Here is an 18,727-nt window from a genome sequence, read left to right as displayed (position 1 = left end):
AATCATTCGATTCGCAACAAATTCGGTTGCTATTACGAAACTGTTTTATCTGTTTATGAATGATATATGGAATGAAAGTCATTTCCAACGATGAAAATATTTCAAAACTTTAATACAGATTAGTCGATTCTTGATATTTGATTGATCATTCTTGTGACATTTAAGGCGTTTAGTTCTAACTAGGTGAAGTCAAAATGTTTTCCTTAGGTTGGTCTCCATAATGTCGATCTAAGATATTTCACGGGACCTGAAGAAATTCGTGAGAACGATAGCCCACTTTGGCATGGGAGAGGATGAAGACAGTCTTGGTAAGTACTCGAGCCTACACGCAGAGAAAAATATAGTTGGGCATGGTTACTGTAACCATTTCAATATTGTTACAAGTTTTTTAACTATATTATAGTCACAGTAACCAATTACATGATTGTGGTAACCATAATATGGTTAATTTACGAATCACGTGATTGTATCAACCATATATATGGTTACTGTAAACAAATATATGTTTGTGACAACCATTCATATGATGAAGGACTTATCATATTATGTTGCTCTCGGCTTAAGGCTATCATAATCTGAGAACAACATATTATGATAAAATTATTCATCATAAATATGGTTGTCACAAACATATATTTGTTTACTGTAAACCAGTGACTTCAAGTGGCCTCACAAGAAATAATCGAGAGGAGTCAAATTGCAAGACCTTGAAGACCAATTGACAGGTTCATTTCTCGAAATCGTCAAATTTTGATTCCAATAAATCAATGGTTGCGGCATGTAGCGTCACCACATCTCGGCCGGATCAATGTCATCTATATTTTCAAACAAGAGATCATTGATCAAGGTAAGGTAACGATCTCCATTGACAGTAATGTGAGCTCCGGCTTAATTATTGAAGAAATTATGCCACCAGCATGTAAACCGCACTAAACAGTGCATTCTGGATGTAAAGCGAGTTTGCTTTGGATAATTTGGATAATTTTTTAGCGTTTTTTAAGCATCAATATATTCATGATGATTTCCCACAGTATACCTATCATAAATGTCAAAAAGTGAGCTCAGTATGATAGTTCGTTTGATAGTTAACGCTTTCGTAAGTACTATTGGGCTTAAAAAAACACTCTTAATCGTGATATGTAGTGACTCAGAGAAGTGTGGCTTCTAGATCTATTTAGATTTCTCTAGGAATCGCATGAATTGAAATTGAAACTTGTGTGTGACACAAACATTTACAAGAGATCAATGATCGTTAGGGGAGCCAAGATCGATTTTCATAGAATTAGTTTAGCTTGAGTTGATTTTGAAATTGATACTAACGTATTGAAGAGATCTATGAATGTTAAATGGACTTTCGGAAGTGATCTTGTATCGGAATATTACTGGGTCTGTCAATTAATTAACTCAGAGGAACCATTATTATCATTATAGCATAAAACTATTACGAATAACATTGTTATCATTGGTAGCAGTTATGATAATTTCATATCCCTTAAGAGACAGGTTTTCTCAATACGAATTTCTTGACTAAACATTCTGCGTTATAAGTCTCCAAATGTGGAATATTGAAGAGGTTTAGTTGTCCCCTCTTATTCCTCGTTGTTACAGCTTCTACAAAAGTTATTGTCAGGAATTCTCAGTCATATTAGGCCAGAGTTTTCTGTTCTCCTTCTCTGTCTCTCCTATCATTCTCAAAAGAGGAATGCCAATATCAGGACTGAGGGTCTCATTTTATAAAACGAAACGTTTGGAAGCGTAAGCAATTTGTATGAAGAATACTGGGAAAAGGTTTGAAACTTGAATATTTTCCATACAAAATTTTGCTAACGTTTGTCGTTTCGTTTTATAAAATTATATATAAAATGTCGTTTCGTTTTATAAAATTCAACTGGTCCAAATATATACCAAATCCATGATACATATCAAGATTTGATCATGATCAATCAGTGAATATTTGGATGAAGTTCTTGAGTGGTGCAGCCCATTATCATAGTTAGATCTATAAATAAACCCAATCTAAAATCGAATATCAATTGTATGCAACAATTAAATATTCAATATTTACTTAATACAAAATTCAAGTTCATTATCAACAACTTAAACAACCATTTTTTTCTTGCCAATTTAAACAAATCAGCAAAACTCATTAAATTACGTGCGATCATTCACAATATCAGCAAAAACTAAAATGATCTGCTTTACATCAGTTCGCTTACAAAACCATTTAAAATTATTTAAACAAAATAAATAGACAAGAAAAATAAATAAGAAAACCTGGGAAAAGAAAACAAATCCAAAATAATGCAAAATATATAAAAGTATTTTTACAATTAAAACCCTCAAAAAAAAAAAACAACAAGAAAATTCTCTAAATTCATTTCACACACGCTCAAATTTAAGAAATTTTGAATGGAAGAAAATCTTTACGTCTAATTAAAAATATTATTTATTACATGCTCTGGTTAAAATCTTTTTGAATATCGCAAAAAAATCAGCAAAACTAACCACTAGAAAATAGATGTTTAATACAGCCAAAAATATGTTTTTTTTTTGCTTAAAAGCTGAGAAAGGCGAGATAAATCGCATTAAAATATTAAAAATACGTATGTAAATAGAATTTTCACTTTCAATTTATGACAAGTTAGCAAATAAATTGCAACAAATAGTTTTGTGTGGTTTTGGTTTTTTGAAAATTTAATTTGTTTTGTTTGTTTTCCTCAACATTATTTAACGCATGAAGTATAATTTTAACGCATTGTCAAAATAATTTTACAAAATTTGGCAACAACAAAATTTTTTTTATAATTAACTAATATGCGACAAATTAAAAATAATATTTTTAAGAAAATTTAGAAAACGAAAAATTTAATAAACAAATATTTTAATTACAAATGACTACAATTTGTTTACAAAGTTAAATGTTGCGGTTGTATATTTTAATGAATTTACTACAATTGTAGGTGTTTCGAAAATAAATATAAGTTTACCTCAAGCCGAAATATATACACTACACATAAATGTCTATAAACACAAAAACAGCAAACTTTACTTGACCCAAAACGCTACATTTACACAAATCCAGTGTTTTGCTATATGTTTTTCCTAACATTTTACGTGAGCAAAACTCTTTAAATTATTTAATTTGCTGCAAAGTAAATATACTACTTTTTTAAATATTAGTAAAACTACTACTTTTTTCAGCAAAGTAGTAAAAATTAATACAACTCTAAAAAGTATTACTTCTTTCTTAAGAAGTGGTAAAATTACTACTTTTCTAAAAAGTAGTAAAATTCTAATTTTTTAAAAAGTAGTAAAATTCAAATTTTTTAAAAGGTAGTAAAAATACTACTTTTTAAATAGTAGTAAAAATACTACTTTTTTGAAATGTACTGAAAATGCTACTTTCTTTAAAAGTATTAAAAATGCTACTTTTTTAGTATTTTTACTACTTTTTAAAAAAGTAGTATTTTTAATACTTTTCGAAAATACTACTTTTTAAAAATAGTAAAAATACTACTTGTTTGAAAAAAGTTTTTAATACTTTTAAAGAAAGTAGAATTTTTAGTACATTTCAAAAAGTAGTATTTTTACTACTATTTAAAAAGTAGTATTTTTACTACTATTTAAAAAGTAGTATTTTTACTACTATTTAAAAAGTAGTATTTTTACTACTATTTAAAAAGTAGTATTTTTACTACTATTTAAAAAGTAGTATTTTTACTACTATTTAAAAATACTTCTTTTTAAATAGTAGTATTTTTAATACTTTTAAAGAAAGTAGAATTTTTAGTACATTTCAAAAAAGTAGTATTTTTACTACTATTTAAAAAGTAGTATTTTTACTGCTGTTTAAAAAGTTGTATTTTTAAAAATACTACTTTTTAAATAGTAGTAAAAATACTACTTTTTTTACTACTTTCCAAAAGAGTAGTATTTTTAGTACATTTCAAAAAAGTAGTATTTTTACTACTACTTAAAAAGTAGTATTTTTACTACTATTTAAAAAGTAGTATTTTTACTACTATTTAAAAAGTAGTATTTTTACTACCTTTTAAGAAATTAGAATTTTACTAGTATTTGTAGTACTTTTCAAAAAAGTAGTATTTTAACTATTTTTACTTAGTGTACTTAGTATAGTATTACATACTACTAGTGAAAATACTACTTTTTTGAAAAGTACTAAAAATACTACTCTTTTGGAAAGTAGTAAAAAAAGTAGTATTTTTACTAAAAGAATTTTACTACTTTTTTAAAAAGTATTACTTTTTAAAAAAATTGTATTTTTATTAAAAGCATTTTACTACTTTTTTTAGTATTTTTAGTAAATACTTTTTAATAAAGTAGTGTTTTTACTACTTTTTAAAAAATTAGTATTTTTAATACTTTTTAAAAAAGTTGTATTTTTATTACATTTCAAAAGAGTAGTATTTTTAGTACTTTTCAAAAGTATTTTTACTATTATTAAAAAGTAGTATTTTCAATAGTTTTTTGAAAAGTATTACAAATACTACTTTTTTAAAAATAGTAAAAATACTACTTTATTGAAAAGTGTTTACTAAAAATACTAAAAAAAAGTAGTAAAATACTTTCAGTAAAAATAATACTTTTTTAATAAGTAGTATTTTTACTACATTCTAAAAAAATAGTATTTATATTATTTTTAAAAAAAGTATTAAAAATACTAATTTTTACTACTTTTAAAAAAAGTATTTTTACGACTTTTCAAAAAAGTAGTATTTTTACTACTTTTCAAAAAAGTAGTATTTTTACTACTTTTTAAAAAAATTATATACGATTTCAAAAAGTAGTACTTTTAAAAAAAAGTACTTTCACTACATTTTCACTATGTTTAATAAGTTTTTAAAAAATTGGTATGTTATAGAAAAAAAAAAATTAATACATTAATTAGTATTTAGAACTTTTATTTTTTATTTTTAGACTTCACCAGGAGTGGTAAGGATAAGTTTGTCATTCCGTTTGTAATTTCAACATTTGTCATTTACCATAAAGAATATACATATATAGTATTCTAGATCATTATAGAGTGCGGAGGCCATATAGACAATATGAATACCTACTAATAGACATTTCAAATACCTTTAAAACGACGTATACTAATTCCGGCCGACATTGGGTCAAAATCGGGAAAATTATTTTTTTAACCCAAGAAAGTAGAGTTTTAACAATTAGTAATTTTGGTCCTTTTTTTAGTAGTACTACTGTTTCTTGTTGTTATCAAACAAATTTTTGAAACGAATTTATTTTGAATTTATATATGAATATTTATAGACCACAAAAAGTTTAGTGTAATTCAAAAAGCTCTCAAGCTATTTCAAAAAGCTTAATTAAAAAGCAATCATGATCTTTGCTAAAAAAAACTTTCTCTACAATACCATAATTCCATAAAGCTTTAAGAAAAGTTTCTTTCTTCTTTTTTAAAAATAAAGTAAAGCATATTTTTAGGTGATTTTATTTAAAATATTAGATCTAAATGATAAATTTTTAAAAACAATTTGTCGCCGCATTTCTCTTTGATTATTTGATTAATTGTTTGCATAAATGACAATGTCATGTGTAGTATTTTGTGTTGGCGAATGGTAAGACATATTTTAACAAAATGTGTTGAATGTTGTACTTGTTAGACAGTTTATAAATGTTTTTCTTTTTTTTTGATTTTTCTCTATTCTATGTCGTGTGTTAAACAGTTGTTCAATTAACTAAAATGGCATTTAAATTGATTAACCCCTAAGTTATGTTTACTATAGAGAATACTATCACTATCAATATTTTCATAATATATTTACAATATATTGCTGTAGTACTGATGCTACTACTGCTATTAATATAACAGCTCCTTACTTCATGTATATATGGCACCGCAAGGGCACGTTTGCTATTTGGTCACAATCGCCACTAAGCTTTTAGAAAATAAAATTGTGACCATCCTGTTAAAACTCAAAGTGAAATACAGAGTGTCAAAGTCGATCACCTCTGGTTTGAAAAACTTTGTACAGCTCGCAACATAATTTTGCAATCGTAACTATAGTTTAGAAGATACAGAGTTATTATGACTTTTTTCTGATTACCCCATTCTAATATGATCATGAGATTCTAATACATGCCTTGTTCCACTGTCTACTCTGCTTAATCACTGCCTACGATCATTTGAAATAAGCGTGCAGCTAAGAGTTACATAACAAAGTTATTTTGTGACTTTAAAAATACAAATCCATCTAAAACAATTCTTATTCAACGTAAAAATAAAAGTTCGCATGAAACTCAAAAAAAAAGTTTTAAATTGCCTTCATAATAAAAAACTCATTTGAGGAGTTTTATTTTTCCCGTCAGAATATAAAACTCAATTGAGGAGTTTTATTTTTTCCGTCATAAAATAAAAGTAATTTTATTTAAATTGACACCTAAAGTGGGAATTTAATTTGTTATTGTTGCATTCCTATACTCAAATTGTTGTTGTTCTTTTTTTTTAAACAAACAAATAAATTACTACAAACATTATATCAGATAGGCTCAATAAAGACAGATACTGAAAAAAGTAGAAAATAAACGAAAACTGTTTTATTTTCTGATGGGAAAAATAAAACTCGTCAAATGACTTTTATTTTATGAAGGAAAAAATAAAACTCCTCAAATGAATTTTTTTTCTAACTGGAAAAATAAAACTCCTGAAATGAGTTTTTTTTTATGACGGCTATTTAAAACTCTTTTTTTAAGGGTTTCATGCGAACTTTAGTTCTCCGTTGACTCTAACATAGATAGTTATTAAAGTACTATTTTATAAATTGTATTTAAGAATATTTTTTGCAATCGGAAATTCACCGTTTCTTAATGGGTTAATTTTAATTGTTGAATATCAGTTTTTCCACACATTTTTCCTAAAATCAAAACAATTTTTGAGAGCATTCATATAATCTAAATACTAAACACATAATTCCTCCCACCATTTCCAAATTTTAGATAGTTTTCCACACAATTTAATGCATTTAAAACAGCTTTGATTTTGTTGTTGTTTGTTTCTTTTTTTTATTTATTTTGGCTGATAAAAATGTAGTATAAGTTGAATCTTTTTTATTAGCTGAGCATGTAGCGAGAGATTTGCTTTTCTGATTTTGATTTTCTAAATAAAAATTAACGTGTTTTTTTGGTATTGTGGTGCTTTCTTTTTAGTTGGCAATATAATTTAAACGGAATCGGTAGTCGGGGAAATGTGATTAAGTTAAAGATCTAATTTAAAAAAAAAAATAAAAAAAAATTTAAAACAGAAAAAAAGAAATACAAAACTATTACGCAAAGCTTTTATAAATAAAATTCCAATAAAAATAAAATATTTAAAAAAACAAAATGTCCATGCCCATAAGTGTCTCCACCCAGGAATTGGCCGAGTTAATAAATGTGCATTTAGCTGAATTTTTAGAAAAAGATCCAGCCTGGCAGGTTTTAGATTCTCCCATCTCAGGCAGAGGTATATTTGCCAGGCGAGATATAGCCGCGGGAGAAACTATTTTAAGGGAACATGCTTTATTGGCAGGACCCACGGCCAATCTATCCTCCAAACTTAATACCTGCTGTGTGTGTTATTGTCGCCTGGAGGGCAGTGATCAGGAAATGATGTGTAAAAATGGTTGCACTATGCCGGTATGTGATAATTGCATTACCTCCGAAAGACATGCCATGGAGTGCCATTTATTCCGCAAATGGCGTCCCAAAGATACCACCAAAGTTAATCGCCATTCTTTGCGCATAGTCTCCGTAATACGTTGTTTCTTCCTAAACGAATTGCAGCGTAAACTTTTGTATGCCCTGCAAGCCAATCCCGATAAATACTATATGATCGAGATTCAAAGGGCCTCTGAATGTTTTGAATATTTTCCCAAAGAATCCGATATGTTGGATTATTTCTATCGTACTGTTTGTGCATTTAATACAAATGCATTTGAGGGCAGAAGTTGTGTGGGTGGCCATGAGGTTCAGGTGCGTGCTTTGTTTCCATTGGCTGGTTTGTTAAATCATCAGTGCACACCGAATGCAAATCATCATTTTGAAAATGGTGAAACTATTGTAATAACTGCAGCGCGGCCCATAGCCCAGGGTGAGGAAATTGTCTCTACCTATGTGAAGTTGCTGTGGAGCACCTTGGTTAGAAAGACGTTTTTGGCAATGACAAAACAATTTATTTGTACGTGCAAGAGATGTTGTGATCCAACGGTGAGTGTAGATAATGAATTAATTTAGAACATTTTGTATTCATCTAAAAATCAGAATTTTACTTTTATCTATATAAATAAAAATTAAATGTTGTTCGTTGATAATTGCATCAGTAGAGAACGGCCGGACCGATTTAGACAATTTTTTTTTTAAAATGTTGGTCATAGCCCAACATAGGTTTTTACGGAATGAAACATTGACACGCGCTCTTTTACGCCCACTTCTTTCGATTTATCTAAAATCGCAAAACGGCTTTTTTGGCTAATTTTTTGTTTAAATGATCATAGTAATCCAATTTAAGTTTTTACTGAAAGAAAAATTGACCACGCCAATTTTTTTTTTCGATATATCTAAGATCGCAGGACCGATTTAACAAATTTTTTTTTAATGTTCGCAATACATAGTCCGCAAAAGTTTTTACATAAATAAAAATTGTCCACGTCCACTAATATGCCCACTTATTAAATACATCTGCAAAATACATCTGTGTGTGATCAATCATATTTCAAAATATTTAAATTCGCTAATATCACCTCGATCTGTGATCACTCATATTTGCAAATTTCGATTTCTTATAACTTGGAGAAAAGGTGCTCGATCTGTGATCACTCATATTTCTTAACTAAAATCGATTTTTTATATAAAAACTCAAAATATCTAAATTCGCTAATAACTTGGCCAGTAAGCGTTTAATCAAGAAGATGAGCTCGATCTGTGATCACTCATATTTCTTAACAAAAATCGATTTTTTTATACTAAAACTCAAAATATCTAAATTCGCTAATAACCATACCCTATGTTCAACTTAAAGTATCTGCTGTGTGCCAAATACTACATAAGTATCTAGTACATATGTCTATCAAAGTAATAGTCAAAATTAAACAATTAAATACGAAATTATCAAACAAATTTCATTCACATTTTCACAATTGTTAGCCACTCAATTATCTGTTTTTCGCATGAAATCAACAAGTAAACGTGACAGAAAGGGCGCGTGGCAGAAATATATAAAATTTTGAATTCTATTTGATAAATCTATCAACGAATATCAAACAAATTTGATGAAATTTTAATTTAAGAGCAAAAGTGATTTTTTAAAAGAGAAAAAGCTCGTAAAATAAAAGTTTTTAGGAGAAAAGTTTTTTTTTGCTAACATCTATAGCATGGGATATATTTTTTCATTTGGTTGTTTGCCAATATTTTTCACATGAATGAATAATAAAATTAATGATATTTGAGAAAAAAATTAAGTCTATTATTATAATAAATTGATCAACATAGTAATAGGTATTTATGAAGTGATTGAAAATAAATTTAAAACTAATTTTAAGGCAAAGATTTTAATTTGCAATACCGATTCAGAAGTGATGGACGAAAGACAGAGATCTCTCAGGCCAGCCAAAAATGTTTGAAGAACAAAAAAAATACATGGAGTAATGACTCCAAAATTTCTCTGGTTTGTAAAACCCAACAAGAGCTTGCAAAATCATTGGGAGCTACTCAATCAGCAATTTAAAAATATTTGCAAGCAGCAGGATTCATTAAAAAGCTGGGAAATTGGGTACCATACGAATTGAAAGACGATTCTGTATATTTGAATTGCTTCAACGCTATTAAAGAAAATAATTTTTGAAACCGAATCATTATTTGAGATGAAAAATGGATCCAAACCGAAGCGTAAGAGATCGATACGATAGTGTATGTCTGAAATGTTGCTTCAACGCTATAAGAGAAAATCATTTTTGCACCGAATCATTACATGCAATGAAAAATTGATCCATTACGATACCCGAATCATAAGAGATCGTATTGCAACATTAACTGTCATAGCTGCTAACATGAACATTAAAGCAGCCGAAAGCTCTAGAAATAGAGCATTCTAGTTTTGTCCGTTAGATAATTCATGAAGCTTGTAGAATATGTAACTGTGTATATAAATAGGTAACAAAAACAAAACACATGCAAAATGTCCACTCAAAGTACACGCATGTAAGCATATACAATTTTGTGAAAATGAGCGAATTCACTTAATTGTGAATATATTCCAAATGAATCCATCGATTTTTATGATCGATATCTCATATTGTTCCCAGTACATGTGGCTTTGCGATAAAGCAATAAATTTGAACAATTGCAGCCGTTTTCAATTTTTCATAATTTTTTTAAAACAAAAAAATTTGCTATTTTTACGTAAAAAATATATTTTTTGATTCAATTTGTTATATAACTTCGTAACTACTGAGCCGATTAAAACGCAATATATAAGTGAAAATTTCTACATGCTATGGGAAAAATGTTTTCAAAATTTAATCATTCAAAAGAAGAACATTAACTACTCAATTTTATGTATATCAAACAAAAAACTAAAATTTTGTGAAAATGAGCGTATTCACTTAATTGTAAATAAATTCGAAAACAATTAATGGATTTTTATGGTCGATATCTCATTTTATTGCTATTATATGTGGCTTTGCGATAAAGCAATAAATATAAACACTTTCTGCCGTTATCGATTTTTCATGATTTTTTAAACAAACATTTTTTTTATTTTCATGTAAAAAATATATTTTTTGCTTCAATTTATTATTATAACTCCGAAACTACTGAGCCGATTAAAACGCAATATATATGTGAAAATTTGTAAATAGTATGGAGAAAATAGTTTTAAAATTCAATCATTCAAAAGAAGAACACTAACTACTAAATTTTATGTATATGAAACAAAAAACTAAAATTTTGTGAAAATGAGCGAATTCACTTAATTGTAAATAAATTCGAAAGTAATTAATCAATTTTTATGATCGATATCTCTATTTGTTGCTATTATATTTGGCTTTGCGATAAAGCAATAAATCTGAACAATTTCTGCCGTTATCGACTATTCATGATTTTTTTAAAACGCAAAAATTTTATATTTTCACAAAAAAAATATATTTTTAGCTTCAATTTGTTAGTATAACTCCGAAACTACTGAGTCGATTAAAACGCAATATATATGTAGAAATTTGTAAATAGCATGGGGAAATGTTTTTAAAATTCAATCATTTAAAAGAAGAACAATAACTACTCAATTTTATTTATATTAAACAAAAAACTAAAATATTGTGAAAATGAGCGAATTCACTTAATTGTAAATAAATTCGAAAGGAATTAATAAATTTTTATGGTCTATATCTCGTTTTGTTGCTATTATATGTGGCCTTGTGATAAAGTAATAAACCTGAACAATTTCTGCCGTTTTCGATTTTTCATGAGTTTTTTAAAACGCAAAATTTTTTTATTTTCACGTAAAAAGTATATTTTTTGCTTCAATTAGTTATTATAACTCCAAAACTACTGAGCCTATTAAAACGCAGTATATAAACGGATTAAAGTTTATGTAAATTTGAACTTTTCTAAGTTTTTTTGAATTATATCGGACTAACCGTTTTTGAGTTCTCATTAATTATGTGGAGAAAAGCCTACAAAAAAAACTTCTCCATAGAATTTAAAATTTGAACAATATTTGTACTACTGGAACCACAATACATTGTGTAGTGGTATAAAAAGCCTCTAAAACTGTTTTGTTGGCCTGTGTTATTGGCTTTTTTCCATTTGCACCACTATCTACTGACTTATAGCGCTTATGTACCAGTTAATTTTAGTATGAAAAATCGATTTTGTATTGAAAATACAAGTGATCACAGATTATTGTCCTTATTCTATTTGGACCACTATTTAGCGCCTTATGGCCACGTTTAGTTTCGGTTAAATTTCATATAAAAATTAATTTTTGGTTGAAAATATAAGTGATCACAGTGTTGATTGTCCTTCTTTCATTTGGACCACTATATGTTTCAGTTAATTTGCATTTGAAAAATAAATTATGGATATTATCTTCCTTTTTCCATTTATCAACTTATATCCAAGACTATATTTCAGTTAAATTTGGTTTAAAAAATCGATTTTGGATTAAAAATATAAGTGATCACAGATTATCATCCTTTTTCAATTTGGAACACTATTTATCGATTCGAATGAAAAATCGATTTTGTTTCTGTTAAATTTCATATGAAAAATAGATTTTTGGTTGAAATAATAAGTGATCATAGATTATTGTCCTTTTTTTCATTTGGAGAACTATTTACAGACTTATAGTCACTTTAATGTTTCAATTAATTTTCGAATGAAAAATCGATTTTGGGTTGAAAATATAATTGATCATAGATTATTGTTATTTTTCCATTTGGATAACTATTTATAAACTTTATGTTTCAGTTAATTTTAATTTAAAAAATCGATTTTGGGTTGAAAATATAAATGATCACAGATTATCGTTCTTTTTGCATTTGAACCACTATTTATCAATTTATATTCTCGATTATATCTCAGTTGAAAATATAAGTGATTACAGATTATCGAACTTTAGCCCATTTTAAGCCCATTTATATTTCAATTCATTTACAAATGAAAAATCGATTTTGCGTTGAAAATATAAGTGATCACAGATTATCGTTCTTTTTCCATTTGGACAACTATTTACAGACTTATAGCAACGTTTATGTTTCAGTTCACTTCCATTTGAAAAATTGATTTTGAATTGAAAATATAAATGATCACAGATTATCGTCCTTTTTTTCATTTGGAACACTATTTTTCAACATATAACCACAATTATATTTCACTTAAATTTTATTTCAAAAATTGATTTTGGGTCGGAGAATATCGTCCTATTTCCATTTGTACAACTATTTAGCGACTTATAAGCTATTTTATGTTTCACTTAATTTTCATTTGAAAAATTGATTGAAAGTACAAGTGATCACAGATTAATGACCATTTCTCATTTGCCCCACTATTTATCGACTTATAGCCTGGTTTAGTTTCAGTTCTACTTTGAATTCTTAAAAAAATATAAAACAAGTTCATTTTATAAAAACTTGTTTTTCATTTCCTTTGGTTGTTTTTCTAAGTGCATTTGGTTTTTTTCTTTATTATTTACAAATGCAATTTATATTGTAAAATTTTATTAATTTGACAAAAATCATTATTAATGAAGTGCATTGTAATTAAATGTGTATATTTTAAGTGTAAAAGTGTGTAAAGATGTGTGTGCAATTAAATATTTGAATGTGAATTATTTCGTATTTACATAAATTCATATACATAAACGTGTACATACATTTTAGCTGCACTCTGAAACAATGTAATGAAAGAAATTTATTAAATTATTTAAACTGACACAAACAAATTGAATTTTTAGTGAAAAATAAATAAATAATAAATGAAGAATGAAAGAAAATTTAATTAACAAGTTCATTGCAATGAAACTGAAACAAATGACAATGAAATGTTAAGTGTTGAGAGAGAGTATGTATGAAATATTCATATAAATAGGAGGACAATTAAAAGATCTACATATTTATTAAACTTTATACATATCCCTTACTAAAAAGGTTTTTGTAAAATATTTCAATTAATCCTACTTTAAAAATATTTTTTTTAAATAAATTATTAATGTTAGTGATACAATTTGTATCCATTGTAATAATTAAGTTTTTTTTTTGTAAATCACTACTCCTCATTTTGAGAAATTTTTGTAAAAATAGTTTTCGTCTGTCAAAAATTTATATTTTCAAATTTATGTATATGGAAATATTTTAAATTTTTTTTATACATTTTATTTGTTTAAAATATTTTTTTATTAAATCTATGGAATCCCCCATAGTTGTAGTCATTGGCATGCACACATGCAGACCTGTCTATCATGATGTATGAATTTTCCGCTGTGACGTTTTACTCTTTTCTAATTTATTATTGTATTTGTTGTTTTGTTCTTTTTTGCTTTTCGTTTGCCTTCAATAAATTAGTCTAGACAACAACCCAAACATAGTAGGCATAACAACAACGTGTTGGCTCAGTTAGCATTGGCTAAAAGAGCGCAGTAGCAGAATTTGTAGCAAGATTTGGTCGGTCAGTCAGCCAGTCTAAGGGTAGACAAACACAAATACACATATAATAGCGCACAATGGTTTAATATTGGTTTTTTTTGTGATATTAAAACAATTTTTGAATTATTAATTTAGTTTTTTCTCTTCCAATTGATAAATTCTAAAATAATGTTTCATACCTCAATTTTATGCATTTGATTTTCTTTTTTCCCCCGGGGCCATAAAGGACCTTCCGACCCATTTTGTTCTGCTTATTGTCAGCATTGGGCATTCGCATAGAAAATGTTCAGAGGTTTCAGCTTGAAGTTCACAAGCTGAAACCTCGGGCTCGTATGTATTTTGTATATAATCTAAAATATATACAAATATTGGGTATTATTGAAAACCTTAGGAGCTTAGGGTATATTGATTTTGTCAATCCGTTTGTAACACATCGAAATATTCATCGCAGATCCATAAAAGTACATATTCTGCGTCATTATGAAATTCTAAGACGATTTAGCTATGCTCTCTGTTGATAAAGTTTATTTGGTATTGAAAATGGTCCATATCGGTCCATGATTTCACCTAGTCCCCATAATTAAAGAATGTCAGTCATTCATTCCATAAATCCATTCATAATATTGAATTAGATTCATTCCAAAGCCAATTTTTGATAAATCAAATCATTTACAAAATTAATTGTAAACATTTTCTTAAGCCTTTTTGTACTAGATTTGAATTGAAGAAAAATTTAATGATTTAATAAACTTTTGAAGCTATTTTGTTATGGCTTTGAAGAAGAAATTTAAAGAAATTAGAATGATTCAATATGAATAATGAATTCACTATTTAAATTTTCATACGAAAAACCCCAAATAAATAATAATAATAATAATAAGCGATCTATTATTACCGAGATATAAGCAAAAAACTGTAAGAAACTTTTTACTGTTTTTTTGGTGAAAAAATAGAGTTCTAACTTGTTTTCTATGTATTTTTGTCAGTTTTTAATTCCCGGGATTCCCCACTAAAATCCCGGTAATCGGGTAGTGAAAAATTGGCAAAATTCCCGGGAAATTTATACCGAGAATTCCCGGGATAAAAACCCTAATTACAAGGTCCCCTTTAGAAAATTACTTGAACTTTCATAATTGTCTAATAATAATCAACATCGTATTGAAAATGAAATAAACAAGTTTTATAAACCTAAATCATTCTACCAAATTTTGTGAGGATCGGTCCATAATTGAATCTTTCCCCCATATAACCTGCATATCAGAAAAATATTTTATTGTCACATAAAGAGTGTGTCAGAGAAAATTTGTACATACTATTCAAGACAAAACTTATCCTTGCTCCAACAAATTATTATTATACCCTTCACCATGAGTGGCAAGGGTATATATAAGTTTGTAATTTCTACATTTTTCATTTGCGACCCCACAAAGTATGTATATATATTCTGGATCGTTATAGATAGCGAAGTCTGTATGTCCGTCTGTTTCTCTGTATGTTGAAATCAACTTTCCGTAGACCCCAAATAACTTACAAACATGATTGATACATCAGTATATCGGGAATCCGGGCTCGGTTGCTATTTAAAATCGAGAAAATCGGCCCAAAAATGGCTGAGATATACGGAAAAAACCGGGACAACCTCGATTTTTGGCTTAGTTTTGAATTACTATGACATTTGTATATGAATTACTAAGACATTAATATAGAAAATATGGTTATCTAATGATAGATATTTCAAAATCCATTGCAACGATGTACATATTACAATGTTGACCTAAAATGGGTCAAAATCGGAAAAAATATTTTTTTGTATTTTTTTTTAAATTAAAAAAAAAACAATTTCTAAAAAAAAAATTAATTTTGTTTATGTCAATCCACCTAACTGTCTAGAACTTCGGCCTGTGGAATAGTATTGGGTTGCACAGTGGGGCAGAATAAAATTTTTTTTCTAAACGGATGGTCCGATCGGGATAGAATTTGACGCAAGCGCAGAGCCAAGGAGTATTCGAGTTTAATATTAAAATGGGACCTACAAATTCTCCAGGGGCGGCGCTGTGGAGGCTCAAATTAGGATACCTTCGACATGTAAAATTTTTAAACACATGCCATTTCTTTGTTTCCCATCCGATTTCAAAGATTTTTATATTTTTGGAAACGCAAGCATATGTTTTCATTTACTATCTCTTATAAATTCCGAGTTATAGGCATTTCAAAATTGAAATTTTAAAATTTGGACTTACCTTCTTTGTCCACATTTGTAAAAAATAGGGCATACTTTTGGACCGAATAGACTCGAGTTTTTTTTGTTAGTTAGACAACTAATTTGCTAATAACATACAATAGATTTCAGAGCAATATCGATTATGGATCCAAAAATAAACGATTTTCAATTAAAATATTAAAAAAATAGTAGATTTTTGCTGTTCTTAACTCTTTTTCAATTTAAAAGAAAAACTTTCTTTAATAACATATAACCGTTTTATAGTTTTCTGTAAGGTATGTTTACGGAGAACATTTTGGTATAAAAAACATGTAAATTATTTTTTTATATCGCCCCTACCTCCAACAGAAATTAACCTATTTTTTATCAAAATTTCAACTTTGGGCCACATGTTCTAAAATCTCAAAGCAGGGATTAGAAAACGGAAAGCAGCTTTGATAAACTTGATGTGTTCTCTATTTAACGCCAAAGTATTTTCCCAGCCCCGAAGGAAATATAGACCCTATGGGCAAAATTTTAAAAAATACCATTTTTGGGATTTTCGCTTAAATTTTTAGGAATTGCGGGAATCCCTTAGACCTTTTTGACAAATTTTTTTACATTTTGTTATTTACAATTTATTACATATTTATTGAGTTTCTAAAACCAAAAATTTTTATCAAAATTTTAATAGAATGGCAAATATTAGGAGCAATTTGATCCACATTTATTACGAATTATTTTTTTTGTTTATACAAGTTAATTTTTGTCTTCCAAAAAAAATTTCAAGTCAATATCTCAATTAGATTAAAAAATATGCCACTTTAAAACTCAGTCCTTCAAAAAATGTTTAATTTTTACAATTTGGATACTCACACGGTCTGCTATTAGTCATATTATCATAATGTCCTAATATATTATAATAGTTGTTGTATTTTAAACAAAAAAAAAGTATTATTTTATGGCAAAACAATAAACCTACATTGAGCCTCAAAAATGAGTAAACACCAAAAATTATTTGATTTTTTTTAAGATAATGAAAATCTTAAAATCTATCTATCGATTCAAATTTAAAAGTTTCGGTTTGTTGGAGACTGAGTTGAATAATAGATTCGGTTCTCAAAAAAAAAAAAAATTAAGTCGGAATATAATGATTTTTATGATCTTAAACAAATCAAAAAATCACTGGTGTATACTCACTTCTGAGGCTGTGTGTAGTTCAAATAGTCTTATTAGTTTGGAACTTTTTTGTTTGACACACGACAAAAATTTGATTAAACTATCATATACATTAGGACATTGTGACAATATGACCAAATAGTGGACTTCTTTTTGAGAATTTTTATATTGAACGGTTTAAGTTTTATTTAACTTAATGCAAGTATAAGTTTTTTTTTGGCTCACACTTTACAATAAAAAGTTGCGTTTTCATTTTTAACTTTTGAATTTTTCTACTGAAAGGAGTTCAAAAATATCCAACACGAAACTCTAGATTGATACATTAATATATAAGGTATATACTTTGTTCAGATGCTATTTAGGATATAAACAAAAACCTCGACTATCACTTTTATTTGGCCTATATCTCGATTACTAAGTCATGTTCATAGACAATGTGGATATAAAAAAAAAATATTTAAAGACCTTTCCAACAGCGTATATCAGGAAAATATATTTTAAACCTCATTTGTTTACTAAAGCTGAGTTTCCGCATACACCGTAATCGGCGCCGATAACGAAAACTGAAACTGAGAAACGTTGGTGTTCGTCATCGTCTCGTTTCTGAATTGTTTTCGTTTCAGTTTGGTTTTTTAAGTTGTCATTTGGAAATTAAATAGAATTTCATTATTTTTTACAAAATCTGTTATTTTTTCCTCCTCTAATAAAGAAAATTTATTTTTATACCCTTCACCATCAGTGGCAAGGGTATATATAAGTTTGTCATTCCGTTTGTAATTTCCACATTTTTCATTTGCGACCCCATAAAGTATATATATTCTGGATCGTTATAGATAGCGGAATCGATATAGCCATGTCCGTCTGTCCGTCTGAGTGGTGAAATCAACTTTCCGAAGCCCTCAAATAACTTACATACACGATTCATACATCAATATCTCCAAAATTCTTCCGGCTCGGTCGCTATTTAAAATCGAGAAAATCGGTCCACAAGGAGATATAAGGAAAAAACTAGGACAACCTCGATTTTTGACCTATTTTTGACCTATATATGGATTACTAAGTCATTAATATAGACAATGTGGATATCTAATGATAGATATTTCAAAGACCTTTGCAACGACGTATATAAGACCATAGTAAGTTGGACATATAATGGGTCAAAATCGGAAACAAATATTTTTTAACCCGAATTTTT

The 18,727-nt window shown here is 27.8% G+C and overlaps 1 protein-coding gene across 1 annotated transcript in view; it reads left to right on the top strand.

Annotated features, from left to right (window-relative positions):
* The first annotated feature begins 7,206 nt into the window (after window positions 1–7,206).
* Window positions 7,207–18,727, top strand: part of SmydA-8 (SET and MYND domain containing, arthropod-specific, member 8) — a 28,656-nt gene continuing 17,135 nt past the window's right edge. The window contains exon 1 of the mRNA XM_065508969.1: window positions 7,207–8,223. Coding sequence (XP_065365041.1) covers window positions 7,360–8,223 — 864 coding nt within the window. The 5' untranslated portion in view covers window positions 7,207–7,359. The remainder of the gene's footprint in view (window positions 8,224–18,727) is intronic.

Source organism: Calliphora vicina, chromosome 4 (genome assembly GCF_958450345.1).
Source record: "Calliphora vicina chromosome 4, idCalVici1.1, whole genome shotgun sequence".
In the NCBI taxonomy this organism is placed as follows: domain Eukaryota; kingdom Metazoa; phylum Arthropoda; class Insecta; order Diptera; family Calliphoridae; genus Calliphora; species Calliphora vicina.
This window is presented reverse-complemented; position numbering and strand designations above follow the sequence as displayed.